Source organism: Bombina bombina, chromosome 5 (genome assembly GCF_027579735.1).
Source record: "Bombina bombina isolate aBomBom1 chromosome 5, aBomBom1.pri, whole genome shotgun sequence".
NCBI lineage: Eukaryota > Metazoa > Chordata > Amphibia > Anura > Bombinatoridae > Bombina > Bombina bombina.
Genome location: NC_069503.1, coordinates 278055960 through 278077220, shown reverse-complemented (window position 1 = coordinate 278077220; position 21261 = coordinate 278055960). Strand labels below are relative to the sequence as shown.

Sequence of the window (21261 nt, the reverse complement as noted above, 5' to 3'; positions counted from 1 at the left end):
TATCTGAGAATAGTTTGCGGGTGTCTTTCGGAATCACCAAGCCCAGGTATTTAAGTTTATCAGTGATAGTGAATTTTGTGAGTCATGTTATGGCTTCTACTCCCAGTGGTGGTAAATTAAGTGGGATTAGGCCAGATTTTCCCAAATTAACGGTGAAGTTTGAAACTTGTTTATACCCCTCAAGTGTTTCAATTAGGGCCGGTAGTGTCGTCTCTGGGGACTGTAAAGTGAGGATTACATCGTCCGCGAATAACAGGCACTTCTGGTTGACAGTGCCAAAGTCCAGGCCTCTGATTACTACGTTGTGTCTGATCTGTATTGCAAGAATTTCCACTGTTAGGGCGAATAGCAAGGGTGATAGAGGGCAGCCCTGACGTGTGCCATTAGAAATGGGAAATGAATGAGATATGGTATTATTTATTTTAATTTTAGCACTTGGATTATGGTATAGGGCCTGAATTCTGTTGATAAATGAATTTGGGAGACCGAATTTCGACAGGGCTTTCCACATAAATTGCCAGTCCACCCTGTCGAAAACTTTCTCCGCGTCTGTGGAGAGTAAGACTAGTGGAATGTGGTAGTCGTGGGCGTACTGTAGGGAGTGCAGCAATCTAATTGTGTTATACTTGGCTTCTCGGCCCCTGATAAAGCCTACCTGGTCTGGGTGAATGATTTTTGGTAGTATACTATTTAACCTATTTGCAAGGATCTTAGCGTAGATCTTCATATCTATATTAATAAGGGAAATTGGTCTATAATTGCCCACTAGATCAGTTGCTTTGTCTGGTTTGGGAATGACGGTAATTAAAGCCTCAAGTAGGGATTCTGGAAAAGTTATATCCTGGTCTACGTCAGTGAACAATGTGAGAAGTTGTGGGCTTATGTGTTCTAGTAGTGACTGGTAGAATTTAGCCGTAAGGCTGTCAGGGCCAGGGGATTTACCATTGGGTAGTGCCTAGATAGTGGTGATGATTTCTTGTAGAGTTATTGGGGAGTCTAAAAATTTCTTATCGTCGTCTGTTATAGATGGCGTATCTGTGGTTGCTAAGTATGAGTCTATGAGTTGTGATCTGTCTGGGGATGTCGGGGTTCTTAAGTTATATAGTTTGGAGTAGTAGGAGATAAAGGCATTCGCAATCTCATCGTTATTACTAACAGTCACTCCCGAGGATTGCGTAATAGACCTGATGAAATTAGCATACCTTTGTTTCTTGAGTGATCTGGCCAACAAGCGACCTGCTTTATTATTCTCTATAAAAAATTTGGCTTTGGTAGTTAGGGCTCTCATATGTGCGTTCCGTATAAGGAAATTATTAAGGGTGTCCCTTGCCTCCATGAGAGTGGTGAGTTTTGTGGGGGAGGTTGGGTCTAGTTTATGAATAGACTCCTGCCTAGCAAGATCATCTGTCAGTGACGTGAACTGGGCAGATCTAAGTTTATGCTGTTTAACATTGTGATTTATCAGTACCCCACGTATAAAACATTTATAAGACTCCCAGTTGGTTGCGGCTGAAGTGTCCTTCGGCTTATTAAAGGAGAAATATTCCTCTGAAAGCTTTTTCAGTTCGTCAATGGTTTCTTGATTAGTGAGAATAGTGTCGTTTAGTCTCCATTTAGAGGTACCCTGAGAATCTTTATACCAGTTGAACTTGGTGGTAACCATACTATGATCTGACCAGGGTGTATGGGATATTTTAGAGTAAATAAGATTTGTCAAGAGTGCTTGGCTACATAGAATATAGTCTAGTCTGGAGTATGAATGCTGGGGGTGGGAAAAGAAGGTAAAATCTTTCCTATTTGTATGCGTTACTCTCCAGGTGTCAAATAGATTAATACTTTGAAGAGCTGCACAATTATTTTTCAAGGAGTGGTTGCGTAGGTAAGACTTTCCAGTGGATGTGTCAATGGAGGGGTTCAAAGGGAAGTTGAGGTCGCCCCCCAGAATTATCGGGCCTTTAGAGATATCTAGTAGAGTGTTGGCCAGAGACCTAAAAAAATTTGGGGTGGGTCTGTTTGGTGCGTACACATTAACCAGGGTTATGGGAATCCCATAACATAGACCAACCAAGATTAGGATCCTGCCCTCCTTATCAGAGTGCTTTTGTAGCAGCTCAAAGGGGATGTTGCGTTTGATAGATATGCACACTCCGTTCTTCTTGTGTGGGCCGGAATTACAAAAGTGTTTGTCATAATATCTTGTCGAGAGTGTGGGTTCAGCATGTTTTTTGAAATGGGTTTCTTGGAGCATAACTATATCCAAATTTTTCTTATAGAAATCATAATAGGCAATAGACCTTTATTCAGCTGACAAGAAGCCTTTTACATTTTGGGTTGCTAGTACTAATATGCCTTTCCCTTTGCTTGTCGGCATTTTCGTGTTGAACTAGTGATTCCTAAAAAGGGTGAATGGCCTAATCCAGCAAGAGCTATATAGGATATCAAGTTAATCAGGTAAAGGGGGAATATAAATAAAAAGGGGAAAGGAAATAAGAGGGAGGCAATAAATTGCTGTGAATAGTTCAGGGGAGATTGACTATAAATAAAATTTTCAGGGTCTGTGACAGTACAATATCCGCACAGCTCCTTACTATCTGTGGGTGAACTTGGGAGCTTTGGTACAAGCCGGGTGTTCATCAGCCATTGAAGTCACAAGCGGCCTAGGCCACTAATTATCCCTGACATCGTGATAAGTGAGTCATTGTCTGATGCAGTCAGTCTGTGAGGGCAGTGTGGTGAGGTCACTAAATAACAATGTAACAACGGTAGTCGCAAAAGTAATAGACCTTAACCTATGCTGTTGCATTGATTACATTGTGCATTATTTAGAGTACAAACATATTAAAAGAACTATCCTGTCCTAAACAAGTGTATGTAACTAGGTGCTATTGTAACTCAAACAATACCTATGGTATACAGTGAGAACAGTAACATTAAAACATGGCATGAGCAATACATTACAACTACTTAAACTCAGGGTGCTGTGGCATAGTGCAACAGTATAACTAACTTATCGAGATCACTAAGAAAATATATCAAGACAGCTTACTCCTATGGCGTAAATGACATTCTAGATGCAGACATCAGATAACCTAGCAATCGCTAGTCAATTCTAATCTATAACTTAAAACATATCTTTAATGTTACCCTCCTGCCAAAGTAGAGGCGGATTCATCTGCTCCAGATTGATTCGGAACCTGCAAAAAAAAACCAGAAATTGTCTTGTCTCTTTAAGTCCTTTTAGAAAGTTCTCTTTAGAAGGCGTAGAATTTGGGCTATATCCTATAACCCTAGTGACTCAGAGGACGGAACCCTGCACGGGCCTTCAAAGAAGTTCATCCTGGAGCCTCTATTTCTATATCGTCAGATGAGGATAAAGTGGTCTGTCTACGTTTATGTCGCGGAGTTGGCAGCTCCGGGCCTTTGAGATCTTGGGTTATTATGCCCGCCCGAAAGCCCCTGGTAGGGCTGTGGGTCACTTTTATCAGGCAGAGAAATGTTTAACAGATTACAGAATTTCCCCACGTCAGACATTGATGTGCATTCAATCTTCTTCCCATTCTTTGTGGTGATTATTGACGTAGGGAATGCCCATCTGTAAGCAATATGTAAGGCACGTAAGTGAGTAGTCAAAATCAGAAAGTCTCTCCTCTTTTGGAGGGTTCTTATAGATAAATCTTGATAGACCTGAATCCTATGGCCTCTGAATGACAATGCTTGCTGCTTTCTAGCGATGTTATACAGCTCCTCCTTTTGCTTGTAATGTTGGAAATGAACAATAATGTCTCTAGGAGGAGCATCATCGGCCGGTCTAGGGCGTAATGCCCTGTGGGCTCTATCCAGTGGTATAGCCGGACTCTCTTCTTCAGGGCTTTCCATCATCTCTGCAAAAAGGGCTTGCAAGTAGTCTTGAAGATCATTGTTCAGCACCGTCTCAGGGATTGCCCTGAATTGGAGATTACCTCGTCTGGAGCGATTCTCTAAGTCATCGATTTTATCTTCTAGCGCCATTACCAGTTGTGTCTGCTGAGATTGCTTGGATGACAGACTTGCTACTTTTTGTGACATAATATATTCATGCTCCTTAAGGGAGTCAACTCTGCGCCCCAGGTCATTAATCGCTTTCTTTAAGTCTGCGCACTCGTCCTTAATGCAGGATTTAACCTGCTCTATGAGCGCTTCCATTGCCTTGTAGGTAATCGGGGAGTCCTCCCTGCTCATCTGTGCTGGTGGAGAAGGGCAGCTGGAATTATCAGTCAATTATCAGTCATGTCACATTGACTCTCCTCCATATGTACCTGCTGGGTTCCTGAGTCTTTTTTGTTTACAATCTGATCTGTGTGCCTAAAAAAGGTGTTAACAGTGCTCTGGGTATTTGACGACAGTTTTTGTCCTTTTTCACCCTTTTGAGCTCTCCTTTGAGACATCATAAAAGATAAGCCACAGCCTCAAAATTAGCAGAAGTATTTTATCACAGGTCCTGCAAATATAGTTGGTAAATGTGCCCCTAGAACAACACAGCCCCCAGGGAGTTTACCCTCACAGGGTGATCACGGCAAAGGGAATAGGTGATATGACCTGCTGTTACATGGAGCAGCAGGAAAGGGGAGAGGGCTATGTGCTCCAGGGGAATAGCAAGCAATGTCGTTTGAATAAACCAGAGTTTTAATCCAGAACTGCAAATCCAGTGTGTAATATTTTATTTACTAAGGGATGCAGAGAGAGAAAAAAAATATATATGTGAAGTCTTGAACAGTTGCACAGACTATAGATCAGTGGTCTTATATTTATGTGCTCCAGAACTGCAGGGATTGAAGCTGTTCTATGTCCCCCAGGACCTTCTCCACTGGTATTGTCTCAGGTTAGGGTTGAAGTTTTACTGACCCTGTCTGGGGATAGCAAGCTGAGTTGATGATGTCGCCTCTATAAGTCAGATCTGGGATATACCATAGCCCTTCAAGATAGCATACATTGTCAGCGTTAGAGTTTGTATGTCAGCATTGTACTCACATTATGCAGCTCCACGTGGCAATCCGTTCTTAACAGCCCTCAGTCCAGTAAAGGATGTTGTGCATCGCATATCGTTTATGTGAGGCGTCCCATCCTCTATTATAGTCCGCCTCAGCCAAGAATTGGTGGTCAGCGTTAATCTGCAGCCCCAAATAGAACAGCCGGTGATCCGTTGTAAGTGCCCGCTGCATTAGGATAGGCCTGGTCAGGAGAATGTGCGCAGCAGCATAAGCGCCTTTCCATATAGGCCTCAGGCCTTAATACCAGCGCTGACGATGTTCCGATCAGGTAGGAGATCCAGATGCAGCTCAAGTTGTGTACCGGAGCTTTGCAACCGCATCGCATGTCTTAAGGAGAGGTTTTGGGAAGAATTAGGCAGCTTTTGCTAAGTAATACACCCGACTTGCTTACAGAGCCTCAGTGTGTTGCGACCATCTTGGTCGGTCGCTCGCTCCGCCCCCCCCCACGAACCCAAATTTTTATGTTCGCGACCACTACTCAGGACCCTTAACCGGCCACATATTCATTGTATCTTAACTAGAGCCCAGGTGAAATACTCATCTGATCAGTAACCATGGTTACTAACCCGCTCTCACCCATCCGCTGATTAGTTCACTTGTGCTCTAGTTAAGATATAATGAATATCTGGCCTAAGGACTAGAGTTAGGAAACACTGCCTTAAACGGACATGAAACTCAAATTTTTTTTTTCCCATGGTTCTCACAGAGCATAATATTAAAAAACACATTTCCAATTTATTTCTATAATCAAATGTACTTTGTTCTCTTGGTATCATTTTGGTTACAAGTAGGTTGGTAAGGCTGGCCCAAGAGCACTATATAACAGCAGTTTACAAGAATACTTTAACAATGTTATATATTTGCAAGAGCACAATATGTTAACAGTGGGGGTTTTGTTTTTGTTTTTACAAACAGCTGCCAAACAGTACTCAAGACAAGTGCATATTTTTCCTACCTAGGAATGCTCTCCAACAAAGAATAATATCGGCTAGATTTAGAGTTCTGCGGCCAAAGGGGTGCGTTAGCTACGCGTGTTTTTCCCCCCGCACCTTTTAAATACCGCTGGTATTTAGAGTTCACAGAAGGGCTGCGTTAGGCTCCAAGAAGGGAGCGTAGAGCATAATTTACCGCCAATGCAACTCTAAATACCAGCGGTGCTTATGGACGCAGCCAGCTTCAAAAACGTGCTTGTGCACGATTCCCCCATAGGAAACAATGGGGCCGTTTGAGCTGGAAAAAAACTAACACCTGCAAAAAAGCAGCGTTCAGCTCCTAATGCAGCCCCATTGTTTCCTATGGGGAAACACTTCCTAAGTCTGCACCTAACATATACCCCGAGTCTAAACACCCCTAACCTTACACTTATTAACCCCTAATTAACAAACTAATCTACAAACATTAGAAAAATATTACAACAATGTTAAGCTAATTACACCTACTCTAAGCCCCCTAATATAATAACAAAGCCCCCCAAAATAAAAAAATGCCCTACCCTATTCTAAAATAAAAATTGAAAAGCTCTTTTACCTTACCAGCCCTTAAAAGGGCTTTTTGCGGGGCATGCCCCAAAGAATTCTGCTCTTTTGCCTGTAAAAAAAACATACAATACCCCCCCAACATTACAACCCACCACCCACATACCCCTAATCTAACCCAAACCCCCCTTAAATAAACCTAACACTAAGCCCCTGAAGATCTTCCTACCTTATCTTCACCACGTCGGGTATCACCGATCTGTCCAGAAGAGGGTCCGAAGTCTTCCTCCTATCCGGGCGATGTCTTCATCCAAGCAGGGGCTGAAGAGGTCCATCATCCGGCTGAAGTCTTCATCCAAGCGGGGGCTGAAGAGGTCCATCATCTGGCTGAAGTCTTCTATCAAGGGGCATCTTCAATCTTCTTTCTTCTGGCTCCATCTTCATCCTGCCGACGCGGAACATCCATCCTGGCCGACGACTTCCCGACGAATGACGGTTCCTTTAAGGGACGTCATCCAAGATGGCGTCCCTCGAATTCTGATTGGCTGATAGGATTCTATCAGCCAATCGGAATTAAGGTAGGAAAATTCTGTTCCGATCAGCCAATAGAATGCGAGCTCAATCTGATTGGCTGATCTAATCAGCCAATCGGATTGAACTTGAAACTGATTGCCTGATTCAATCAGCCAATCAGAATTTTCCTACCTTAATTCCGATTGGCTGATAGAATCCTATCAGCCAATCGGAATTCGAGGGACGCCATCTTGGATGACGTCCCTTAAAGGAATCGTCATTCGTCGGGATGAAGATGGAGCCGGAAGAAAGAAGATTGAAGATGCCGCTTGATAGAAGACTTCAGCCGGATGATGGACCTCTTCAGCCCCCGCTTGGATGAAGACATCGCCCGGATAGGAGGAAGAAGACTTCGGACCCTCTTCTGGACGGATCGGTGATACCCGGCGTGGTGAAGACAAGGTAGGAAGATCTTCAGGGGCTTAGTGTTAGGTTTATTTAAGGGGGGTTTGGGTTAGATTAGGGGTATGTGGGTGGTGGGTTGTAATGTTGGGGGGGTATTGTAAGTTTTATTTACAGGCAAAAGAGCAGAATTCTTTGGGGCATGCCCCGCAAAAGGCACTTTTAAGAGCTGGTAAGGTAAAAGAGCTTTTCAATTTTTATTTTAGAATAGGGTAGGGCATTTTTTTATTTTGGGGGGCTTTGTTATTTTATTAGGGGGCTTAGAGTAGGTGTCATTAGCTTAAAATTGTTGTAATATTTTTCTAATATTTGTAAATTATTTTTTTATTTTTTGTACTTTAGTTTACTTTATTTAATTGTATTTATTTGTAGGTATTTGTATGTAATTAATTTATTCATAGTGTAGTGTTAGGTTTAATTCTAACTTAGGTTAGGATTTATTTTACAGGTAATTTTGTAACTATTTTAACTAGGTAGCTATTAAATAGTTATTAAATATTTAATAGCTATTGTACCTGGTTAAAATAAATAAAAAGTTACCTGTAAAATAAATATTAATCCTAAAATAGCTGCAATATAATTATTATTTATATTGTAGCTATATTAGGGTTTATTTTACAGGTAAGTATTTAGCTTTAAATAGGAATAATTTATTTAATAAGATTTATTTTATTTTGTTAGATTAAAATTATATTTAATTTAGGGGGGTGTTAGGGTTAGGGTTAGACTTAGCTTTAGGGGTTAATACATTTACTAGAGTAGCGGTGAGGTCCGGTCGGCAGATTAGGGGTTAATAATTGTAGGTAAGGTAGCGGCGACGTTGGGGGGGGGCAGATTAGGGGTTAATAAATATTATGTAGGGGTCGGCGGTGTTAGGGGCAGCAGATTAGGGGTACATAGGGATAATGTAGGTTGCGGCGGTGTGCGGTCTGCAGATTAGGGGTTAAAAAAATGTATTAGAGTGGCGGTGATGTGGGGGGACCTCGGTTTAGGGGTACATAGGTAGTTTATGGGTGTTAGTGTACTTTAGAGCACAGTAGTTAAAAGCTTTATGAACAAGCGTTAGCCCAGAAAGCTCTTAACTCCTGGCTTTTCTCTGCGGCTGGAGTTTTGTCGTTAGATTTCTAACGCTCACTTCAGCCAAAACTCTTAATACCGGTGTTAGAAAGATCCCATTGAAAAGATAGGCTACGCAATTGGTGTAGGGGGATCTGCGGTATGGAAAAGTCGTGGTTGGAAAGTGAGCGTTAGACCCTTTCCTGACTGACTCTAAATACCAGCGGGTGGCCAAAACCAGCGTTAGGATCCCCTAACGCTGGTTTTGACGGCTAACGCAGAACTTTAAATCTATGCGTATGAGAATTAAGTACATTTGATAATAGAAGTGAATTGGAAACTTTTTTTTATTGCATGCTCTAATTGAATCATGAAATATAACTTTGTGGTTTCATGTCCATTTAACATTAGTTTATTGCCAAAATATTGCAAAATAAAATTTACAATAAATCTATGGGACATCGACTAATTTTAAAACGAGTAAATTCTTTATTTATAAACCATTAGGAAAGGAAAATATGCCAATGATAAATCTCAACTTGAATTACAAAATACAGAAGAAAACATTTTTTATTAGGTTAATAGAATCATATTTCTTAATGAGAATCAAGAACAAACTAACGATTGATATTGGCGTGATTTAATATGACTCATAAATTAGTAAGCCAAAAACAAACTCATTCAGGCCTCCATAGCTTCATCCTCACTACTTTCCACAAAATCATCTTCAAAAGTTTCAAGTTCAGCAGCTTCTTTATCAGAATCTTCCGAATCTTCATCAATACCCAACTCACTTAGTAGTTGTTCAACATGTTCCAGAAGTTCAGAATCATCACATTTCAATTTGTTGTAGAGCTGCAAGAATAACAGAGAATGGGACATGGTGAGTACAACACAGCATGTAGTTATGTTAATTTCACAAAGTCCTTAATGGAAACTATAATAGACTTAAAAGCGTTTGAAAACCAAAATATACAGAAAGCGCTAGGCAACCCTTTTCACCTAATTTAAGGGATTGAAAGGAAAAATAAGCAAGAAAATATTTGTTGAGCAGTAATTTACTTCAAAGAGTATGATGAAAATATCATACCAGCTGTGCTAAGAGGTCTGTGTACATTTATTGGAAAATACAGTGCCCAGAGCAGTTTTCTTTAAAACTTAAAAGCTGAAGTTTTTAGGCCAGGTAAGTATTAATGAATGATGGCTCAAAATGCAGGCAGCTTTTGTTCGGCAAATTCATGCACTTTATGCCAGTGGTCTTCAAAACTCTGTTCAGGGGATTGAGCCAGACAGTGTTTCTTTGGTAACTAGTAACTACCCATGATTCTATTTATATGCAAATTAGACACGTTTAGAAATATGCAAGGATACAAGATTATTCCTACAACATGGAGTGTTAAGGGTTGCCAGGAACGAGCAATTACAGCTTTATGTGATGGCTGCTATGAAAAAGACATTTTCTTTCTGCTCTTCAAACTAGTGACTTACAAAATAAAGAGATTGAATTTGTTGATGGGTTTATTGTTTTTTTTTTTTATTTAACATGAAAATTAATTTGAGTTTCACAAACAATTAATATTAATAAAGAATTGAGTGCAAGTCAAGTTAATAATTGTAAATATGAAGCAAGGCACATACATTATTTTTTGTATTTCTTCTTAAAGGGACATGAAACCCAAAACATGTCTTTCATGATTCAGATAGAGAATACAATTTTAAACAACTTTCTAATTTACTTCTATTATCTAATTTGCTTCATTCTCTTTGTATCATTTGTTAAAGGAGCAGCAATGTACTACTGGTTTCTAACTGAACACATGAGTGAGCCAATGACAATCGTTATATATCTGCAGCCACCAATCAACAACGAGAACTGAGCTTAACAAGATAAACCTTTCAGCAAAGGATAACAAGAGAAGAAAGCAAAATAAATAATAGAAGTAAAGTGGAAAGTTGTTTAAAAATTGTATTCTCTATCTGAATCATAAAAGAAAATTGTGGGTTTCATGTCCCTTTAACAGACTACAGATTATCTGACAAGTTATATATTTCATATCAAGCATATACAACAGATACAAAAAGGTATATTCTTTAGGGATACCCAGTTGTTCTAATTTGCTCTATAGATGTTGTTCAATAAAGTGTATCTGTTATAGGCTACTCAGGCTAATGTAGGAACTCTATCTGATGAGTTTGAAAAAACAGCAAACATTGGTCACATCTGTTACTTAAAGGGACAGTCTACTCCAGAATTGTTATTGTTTAATAATATAGATAATCCCTTTATTACCCATTCCCCTGTTTTGCATAAAAAACACTGTTATATTAATACACATTTTACCTCTGTGATTACCTTGTATCTAAGCCTTTGCAGACTGCCCCCTTATTTCAGTTCTTTTGTCAGATTTGCATTTAGCCAATTAGTGCCCTCTCACTTGTAAATCCAGGGTGTGGTCACAGTGTTATCTATACACATGAAATTACGCCCTCTAGCTGTGAAAAGCTGCCAAATGCATTGAAATAAGGGGTGGCTTTCAAGGTTTTAGAAATTAGCATATGAGCCTACCTAGGTTTAGCTTTCAACAAAGAATACAAAGAGAACAAAGCAAATTTGATGCTAAACGTGAATTGGAAAGTTGTTTAAAATTGCATTACCTATCTTAATCATGAAAGTTTAATTTTGACAAGACTGTCCCTTTAAATTTGAATGTTGAACATCCGCTGAACATTCAATATTTGTTTATAACACACCCCCCCCCCCAAAAAAAAAAAAAAGATTTATTTTCTCTTTTATCAACTGTGGCATTTGGCTATCAAATAAAAAACCTAAATAATAAATGTAACATCTGAATATTAATATAATGAATTTAAATGTTGAGTATCAGATGAATCAATATTCAAATAAAATATTATATAATGTTGCAAGAAAACAAGTAAGTTATTTGCTGATTTTAACACAATCTGTTTCTTTTTGTTTACATGGTTTAATATATATATTTCCCTATAGCTGCACTGTGATATAGTTCTTTAAACTTAAACTTTCCAATTTACTTCTATTATTACGTTTATTTGAATTTCTTTGTATCTTTTGTTAAAGCAGCAGCAATGTGCAACTGTGAGCTAGCTGAACATATCATTGGAGCCAGTTACAAGAAGTATATGTGTGCAGCCACCAATCAGCAAATAGCTTACAGTAGTGCATTGCTGCTTCTGAGCCTACCTTGGTATGCTTTTCAACAAAGGATACCAAAAGAACAAACCAGATTAGATAATAGAAGCTAATTGGAAAATTGTTTAAAATTCTATGCTCTAAATGAATTACAAAATAGAATGTTGGGTTTCTTATCTCTTTAAACTAATGCAAATGTATCAGCTGTGTACTTCTCACTATTGTTCATTGGCTGATAGGTCATTTACTGCTAATGCTCATGGTTCTTTTTGTTAATTTAAATGTAACAGCCTTTACTTCATATTAATTTAGAAAATAAAATAGCAAGTTTAAATACTGCTTTTTTGAGTACAATATATCTAAGTTTTGAATCATGCCATGTTTAAATAGCTCCTTCTCTATTTTTTTATAGAAATAAATCTTAAAGTGAAAGTAAACTTAGCGGTTTTGCGAACCTCAGTAATATTCTATGTACAAAATTAATAGGACTTTCATTCATCATTTTTTCCTAAGTTATATGAAAAACAAGTTTTAGCCGCAATTAAACTATATTTTTATCTACGAATAAATCAACATGGTTTTTTATACTTTTTTATTTCCTGATCACGTTTTTTTAACTATCCAATTGAAATTCTAGCCGTTAGGCAGCCGTGAAGCTACGTCATCTGCATATTTATTCTTCTGCGCATGCGGCAACTATTTTTTTCGCCCCAATTATGTTAGGTGCGCGCTCCCGATTTGCGCATGCGCATAACATTTCTTAGTGACTAAACCGAAAACGTCATCACATGCGCGTTGGAGACAGGGTTATTAGAGAAAGAGAATCGCATGCGCAGTAGAGTGAAGAATTGACTATTTGCGCATTTGTGATACGTATAGAGCGGGTGGGACCGCTCTATACATCAACAATCAGTAATATAGGAAGTAGAAAATGGGAGGAGTCAGCATGAGAATGGTAGGAAAATAATATGTTAATAAATATTCACAAATTAAAATAATTATGATAAAAATAATATAGCGATCTTAATATATTACTGTAATACAATACATTGATGTGTTCTAAAGGGACAAACTTTACTTTCCCTTTAAAGGACCATTAAATGCAGAAGAATTGCATAATCAGTATGTGCATAGTAAAAAGACAATGCAATAGCACTTAGTCTGAATTTTAAATGAGCAGTAAAAAAAATTTCTGACAAATTTCAAAATTTAAAGGGACACTGAACCCAAATTTTTTCTTTCGTGATTCAGATAGAGGGGCCGATTTATCAACCCTCTGTCCAACATGATCCGATCAGCGGATCATGTCCGACAAACATCTTGTGAACTGATCTTGTGAACTGTCCAGCAGTTCACAAGAGCTGCTGGTTCAATGCTGAATGCGGAGAGCGTATTGCTCTCCGCATTCAGCATTGCACCAGCAGCTCTTGTGAACTGCTGGTGCAACGCCGCACCATGAAGATTCGCGGCCAATCGGATGCTAGCAGGGGGTGTCAATCAACCCAATCATATTCGATCGGGCTGATTTCCCGCAATGTCTGTCCGACTTCTCAGAGCAGACGGACAGGTTATGGAGCAGCGGTCTTTAAACCGCTGCTTCATAACTGGTGTTTCTGGCGAGCCTGAAGTCTCGCCAGAAACATAGAGCTTGCTAAATAGGCCCCAAAGCATGCAATTTTAAGAAACTTTCTAATTTACTCCTATTATTAATTTTTCTTCATTCTCTTGCTATCTTTATTTGAAAAAGAAGGCATCTAAACTAAGGAGCCAACCAATTTTTGCTTTAGTACTCTGGACAGCACTTGTTTATTGGTGGGTGACTTTATCCACCAATCAGCAAGAACAACCCAGGTTGTTCACCAAAAATGGTCCGCAATCTAAACTTACATTCTTGCTTTTCAAATAAAGATACCAAGAGAATGAAGACAATTTGATAATAGGCGTAAATTAGAAAGTTGCTTAAAATTGCATGCTCTATCTGAATCGCGAAAGTAAAAAATTCGGTTCAGTGTCCCTTTAATGCTGTATAATGTGACAGCCATCAGCCAATCAGAGACTCATACGTATACACTGTGAATGCGTAAACATTCTCAGTAGGATCAATTTCATAATGGAAGTAAATTGGAAACATACGGCTAGATTTAGAGTTTTGTCGGTAACGACCCGCGTAGCTAACGCTGGCTTTTTTCTGGCCGCACCTTTTAAATAACTCTGGTATTGAGAGTCCACAGAATGGCTGCGTTAGGATTCCAAAAAAGGAGCGTACAGGCATATTTAACGCCACTGCAACTCTCGATACCAGAGTTGCTTACGGACGCGGCCAGCCTCAAAAACGTGCTCGTGCACGATTCCCCCCTAGAAAACAATGGGGCTGTTTGAGATGAAAAAAAAACACCTGCAAAAAAGCCGCGTTCAGCTCCTAACGCAGCCCCATTGTTTGCTATGGGGAAACACTTCCTACATCTGCACCTAACACCCTAACATGTACCCCGTGTCTAAACACCCCTAACCTTACACTTATTAACCCCTATTCGCCGCCCCCGCTATCGCTGACACCTGCATATTATTATTAACCCCTAATCTGCCGCTCCGTAAACCGCCGCTACTTACATTATCCCTATGTACCCCTAATCTGCTGCCCCTAACACCGCCGACCCCTATATTATATTTATTAACCCCTAATCTGCCCCCCACAACGTCGCCTCCACCTGCCTACACTTATTAACCCCTAATCTGCCGAGCGGACCGCACCGCTGTTATAATAAAGTTATTAACCCCTAATCCGCCTCACTAACCCTATAATAAATAGTATTAACCCCTAATCTGCCCTCCCTAACATCGCCGACACCTAACTTCAAACATTAACCCCTAATCTGCCGACTGGAGCTCACCGCTATTCTAATAAATGTATTAACCCCTAAAGCTAAGTCTAACCCTAACACTAACACACCCCTAACTTAAATATAATTTAAATCTAACTAAATAAATTAACTCTTATTAAATAAATTATTCCTATTTAAAGCTAAATACTTACCTGTAAAATAAATCCTAATATAGCTACAATATAAATTATAATTATATTATAGCTATTTTAGGATTAATATTTATTTTACAGGTAACTTTGTATTTATTTTAACCAGGTACAATAGCTATTAAATAGTTAAGAACTATTTAATAGCTAAAATAGTTAAAATAATTACAAAATTACCTGTAAAATAAATCCTAACCTAAGTTACAATTAAACCTAACACTACACTATCAATAAATTAATTAAATAAAATACCTACAATTACCTACAATTAAACCTAACACTACACTATCAATAAATTAATTAAATACAATATCTACAAATAAATACAATGAAATAAACTAACTAAAGTACAAAAAATAAAAAAGAACTAAGTTACAAAAAATAAAAAAATATTACAAAAATTTTAAACTAAATACACCTACTCTAAGCCCCCTAATAAAATAACAAAGCCCTCCAAAATAAAAAAATGCCCTACCCTTTTCTAAATTACTAAAGTTCAAAGCTCTTTTACCTTACCAGCCCTGAACAGGGCCCTTTGCGGGGCATGCCCCAAAGAATTCAGCTCTTTTGCCTGTAAAAAAACACATACCATACCCCCCCCCCAACATTACAACCCACCACCCATATACCCCTAATCTAACCCAAACCCCCCTTAAATAAACCTAACACTAAGCCCCTGAAGATCTTCCTACCTTGTCTTCACCATGCCAGGTATCCCCGATCGTTCCAGGCTCCGAAATCTTCATCTAAGCCCAAGCGGGGGCTAGACATCATCATCCGACGGCTGAAGAAGTCCAGAAGAGGCTCCAAAGTCTTCATCCTATCCGGGAAGAAGAGTAGATCCGGACCGGCAACCATCTTCTTCCAAGCGGCATCTTCTATCTTCATCCGATGAGGACCGGCTCCATCTTGAAGACCTCCACCGCGGACCCATCTTCTTCCGACGACGACTTCCCGACGAATGACGGTTCCTTTAAGGGACATCATCCAAGATGGTGCCCCTCGAATTCCGATTGGCTGATAGGATTCTATCAGCCAATCGGAATTAAGGTAGGAAAATTCTGATTGGCTGATGGAATCAGCCAATCAGAATCAAGTTCAATCCGATTGGCTGATTCAATCAGCCAATCAGATTGAGCTCGCATTCTATTGGCTGTTCCGATCAGCCAATAGAATGCGAGCTCAATCTGATTGGCTGATTGGATCAGCCAATCGGATTGAACTTGATTCTGATTGGCTGATTCCATCAGCCAATCAGAATATTCCTACCTTATTTCCGATTGGCTGATAGAATCCTATCAACCAATCGGAATTCGAGGGACGCCATCTTGGATGACGTCCCTTAAAGGAACCGTCATTCGTCGGGAAGTCGTCGTCAGAAGAAGATGGGTCCGCGGTGGAGGTCTTCAAGATGGAGCCGGTCCTCATCGGATGAAGATAGAAGATGCCGCTTGGAAGAAGATGGTTGCCGGTCCGGATCTACTCTTCTTCCCGGATAGGAAGAAGACTTTGGAGCCTCTTCTGGACTTCTTCAGCCGTCGGATGATGGATGTCTAGCCCCCGCTTGGGCTTAGATGAAGATTTCGGAGCCTGGAACAATCGGTGATACCTGGCGTGGTGAAGACAAGGTAGGAAGATCTTCAGTGGCTTAGTGTTAGGTTTATTTAAGGGGGGTTTGGGTTAGATTAGGGGTATGTGGGTGGTGGGTTGTAATGTTGGGGGGGGGGTATTGTATGTGTTTTATTACAGGCAAAAGAGCTGAATTCTTTGGGGCATTCCCCGCAAAGGGCCCTGTTCAGGGCTGGTAAGGTAAAAGAGCTTTGAACTTTAGTAATTTAGAATAGGGTAGGGCATTTTTTTTATTTTGGGGGTCTTTGTTATTTTATTAGGGGGCTTAGAGTAGGTGTAATTAGTTTAAAATTGTTGTAATATTTTTCTTATGTTTGTAAATATTTTTTTATTTTTTGTAACTTAGTTCTTTTTTATTTTTTGTACTTTAGTTAGTTTATTTCATTGTATTTATTTGTAGATATTGTATTTAATTAATTTAGGCCTAGATTTGGAGTTTGGCGTTAGCCTTGAAAACCAGCGTTAGAGGCTCCTAACGCTGGTTTTAGGCTACCGCCGGTATTTGGAGTCAGTGATTAAAGGGTCTAACGCTCACTTTTCAACCGCGACTTTTCCATACCGCAGATCCCCTTACGTCAATTGCGTATCCTATCTTTTCAATGGGATCTTTCTAACGCTGGTATTTAGAGTCGTTTCTGAAGTGAGCGTTAGAGCTCTAACGACAAAACTCCAGCCGCCGGAAAATAGCAGGAGTTAAGAGCTTTCTGGGCTAACGCCGGTTCATAAAGCTCTTAACTACTGTACCCTAAAGTACACTAACACCCATAAACTACCTATGTACCCCTAAACCGAGGTCCCCCCACATCGCCGCCACTCGATTTAAATTTTTTAACCCCTAATCTGCCGACCGCCACCTACGTTATACTTATGTACCCCTAATCTGCTGCCCCTAACACCGCCGACCCCTATATTATATTTATTAACCCCTAATCTGCCCCCCTCAACGTCGCCGACACCTGCCTACACTTATTAACCCCTAATCTGCCGAGCGGACCTGAGCGCTACTATAATAAATGTATTAACCCCTAATCCGCCTCACTAACCCTATAATAAATAGTATTAACCCCTAATCTGCCCTCCCTAACATCGTCGACACCTAACTTCAATTATTAACCCCTAATCTGACGACCGGAGCTCACCGCTACTATAATAAATGGATTAACCCCTAAAGCTAAGTCTAACCCTAACACTAACACCCCCCTAAGTTAAATATAATTTAAATCTAACGAAATAAATTAACTCTTATTAAATAAATTATTCCTATTTAAAGCTAAATACTTACCTGTAAAATAAATCCTAATATAGCTACAATATAAATTATAATTATATTATAGCTATTTTAGGATTTATATTTAGTTTACAGGCAACTTTGTAATTATTTTAACCAGGTACAATAGCTATTTAATAGTTACCTAGTTAAAATAATAACAAATTTACCTGTAAAATAAATCCTAACCTAAGATATAATTAAACCTAACACTACCCTATCAATAAATTAATTAAATAAAATACCTACAATTACCTACAATTAAACCTAACACTACACTATCAATAAATAAATTAAATACAATTCCTACAAATAAATACAATTAAATAAACTAGCTAAAGTACAAAAAATAAAAAAGAACTAAGTTACAAAAAATAAAAAAATATTTACAAACATAAGAAAAATATTACAACAATTTTAAACTAATTACACCTACTCTAAGCCCCCTAATAAAATAACAAAGCCCCCCAAAATAAAAAATTCCCTACCCTATTCTAAATTAAAAAAGGTAAAAGCTCTTTTACCTTACCAGCCCTGAACAGGGCCCTTTGCGGGGCATGCCCCAAGAATTTCAGCTCTTTTGCCTGTAAAAAAACCCATACAATACCCCCCCCCCCAACATTACAACCCACCACCCACATACCCCTAATCTAACCCAAACCCCCCTTAAATAAACCTAACACTAAGCCCCTGAAGATCTTCCTACCTTGTCTTCACCATCCAGGTTCACCGATCCGTCCTGAAGAGCTCCTCCGATGTCCTGATCCAAGCCCAAGCGGGGGGCTGAAGAGGTCCATGATCCGGTCAAAGTCTTCATCCAAGCGGGGCAGAAGAGGATCTTCCATCCGATTGAAGTCTTCATCCAGGCGGCATCTTCTATGGTCTTCTATCCGGAGCGAAGCGGCAGGATCCTGAAGACCTCCAGCGCGGAACATCCATCCGGCCCGACGACTGAACGACGAATGACTGTTCCTTTAAGGGAAGTCATCCAAGATGGCGTCCCTCGAATTCCGATTGGCTGATAGGATTCTATCAGCCAATCGGAATTAAGGTAGGAATTTTCTGATTGGCTGATGGAATCAGCCAATCAGAATCAAGTTCAATCCGATTGGCTGATCCAATCAGCCTATCAGATTGAGCTCGCATTCTATTGGCTGATCGGAACAGCCAATAGAATGCGAGCTCAATCTGATTGGCTGATTGGATCAGCCAATCGGATTGAACTTGATTCTGATTGGCTGATTCCATCAGCCAATCAGAAAATTCCTACCTTAATTCCGATTGGCTGATAGAATACTATCAGCCAATCAGAATTCGAGGGACGCCATCTTGGATGACGTCCCTTAAAGGAACCGTCATTCGTCGTTCAGTCGTCGGGCCGGATGGATGTTCCGCGCTGGAGGTCTTCAGGATCCTGCCGCTTCGCTCCGGATAGAAGACCATAGAAGATGCCGCCTGGATGAAGACTTCAATCGGATGGAAGATCCTCTTCTGCCCCGCTTGGATGAAGACTTTGACCGGATCATGGACCTCTTCAGCCCCCCGCTTGGGCTTGGATCAGGACATCGGAGGAGCTCTTCAGGACGGATCGGTGAACCTGGATGGTGAAGACAAGGTAGGAAGATCTTCAGGGGCTTAGTGTTAGGTTTATTTAAGGGGGGTTTGGGTTAGATTAGGGGTATGTGGGTGGTGGGTTGTAATGTTGGGGGGGGGTATTGTATGTTTTTTTTTACAGGGAAAAGAGCTGAAATTCTTGGGGCATGCCCCGCAAAGGGCCCTGTTCAGGGCTGGTAAGGTAAAAGAGCTTTTACCTTTTTTAATTTAGAATAGGGTAGGGAATTTTTTATTTTGGGGGGCTTTGTTATTTTATTAGGGGGCTTAGAGTAGGTGTAATTAGTTTAAAATTGTTGTAATATTTTTCTTATGTTTGTAAATATTTTTTTATTTTTTGTAACTTAGTTCTTTTTTATTTTTTGTACTTTAGCTAGTTTATTTAATTGTATTTATTTGTAGGAATTGTGTTTAATTAATTTATTGATAGTGTAGTGTTAGGTTAATTGTAGGTAATTGTAGGTAGTTTATTTAATTAATTTATTGATAGGGTAGTGCTAGGTTTAATTATATCTTAGGTTAGGATTTATTTTACAGGTAAATTTGTTATTATTTTAACTAGGTAACTATTAAATAGCTATTGTACCTGGTTAAAATAATTACAAAGTTGCCTGCAAACTAAATATAAATCCTAAAATAGCTATAATATAATTATAATTTATATTGTAGCTATATTAGGATGTATTTTACAGGTAAGTATTTAGCTTTAAAAAGGAATAATTTATTTAATAAGAGTTAATTTATTTCGTTAGATTTAAATTATATTTAACTTAGGGGGGTGTTAGTGTTAGGGTTAGACTTAGCTTTAGGGGTTAATCCATTTATTATAGTAGCGGTGAGCTCCGGTCGTCAGATTAGGGGTTAATAATTTAAGTTAGGTGTCGACGATGTTAGGGAGGGCAGATTAGGGGTTAATACTATTTATTATAGGGTTAGTGAGGCGGATTAGGGGTTAATAACTTTATTATAGTAGCGCTCAGGTCCGCTCGGCAGATTAGGGGTTAATAAGTGTAGGCAGGTGTCGACGACGTTGTGGGGGGGAGATTAGGGGTTAATAAATATAATATAGGGGTCGGCGATGTTAGGGCAGCAGATTAGGGGTACATAGGGATAATGTAGGTTGCGGCGGTTTACGGAGCGGAAGATTAGGGGTTAATAATATAATGCAGGGGTCAGCGATAGCGTGTGCGGCAGATTAGGGGTTAATAAGTGTAAGGTTAGGGGTGTTTAGACTCGGGGTACATGTTAGAGTGTTAGGTGCAGACGTAGGAAGTGTTTCCCCATAGGAAACAATGGGGCTGCGTTAGGAGCTGAACGCTGCTTTTTTGCAGGTGTTAGGTTTTTTTTCAGCTCAAACAGCCCCATTGTTTCCTATGGGGATATCGTGCATGAGCACGTTTTTGAGGCTGGCCGCGTCCGTAAGCAACTCTGGTATCGAGAGTTGCATTTGCGGTAAAAATGCTCTACGCTCCTTTTTTGGAGCCTAACGCAGCATTTGTTTGAACTCTCGATACCAGAGTTAAATTTATGGTGCGGCCAGAAAAAAGCCCGCGGAGCGTTAACAGCCCTTCTACCGCTAAACTCCAAATCTAGGCCTTATTGATAGTGTAGTGTTAGGTTTAATTGTAACTTAAGTTAGGAATTATTTTACAGGTAATTTTGTAATTATTTTAACTATTTTAGTTATTAAATAGTTCTTAACTATTTAATAGCTATTGTACCTGGTTAAAATAAATACAAAGTTACCTGTAAAATAAATATTAATCCTAAAACAGCTATAATATAATTATAATTTATATTGTAGCTATATTAGGATTTATTTTACAGGTAAGTATTTAGCTTTAAATAGGAATAATTTATTTAATAAGAGTTAATTAATTTAGTTAGATTTAAATTATATTTAACTTAGGGGGATGTTAGTGTTAGGGTTAGACTTAGCTTTAGGGGTTAATCCATTTATTAGAATAGCGGCGAGATTCGGTCGGCAGATTAGGGGTTAATAATTGAAGTTAGGTGTCAGT

The 21261-nt window shown here is 39.3% G+C and overlaps 1 protein-coding gene across 1 annotated transcript in view; it reads right to left on the bottom strand.

Moving 5' to 3' along the window:
* Window positions 1-8999: 8999 nt before the first annotated feature.
* Window positions 9000-21261, bottom strand: part of LOC128660260 (uncharacterized) — a 1245247-nt gene continuing 1232985 nt past the window's right edge. Inside the window, exon 11 of the mRNA XM_053714016.1 lies at window positions 9000-9388. Within this exon, the coding sequence (XP_053569991.1) occupies window positions 9215-9388 (174 nt within the window). The 3' untranslated portion in view covers window positions 9000-9214. The remainder of the gene's footprint in view (window positions 9389-21261) is intronic.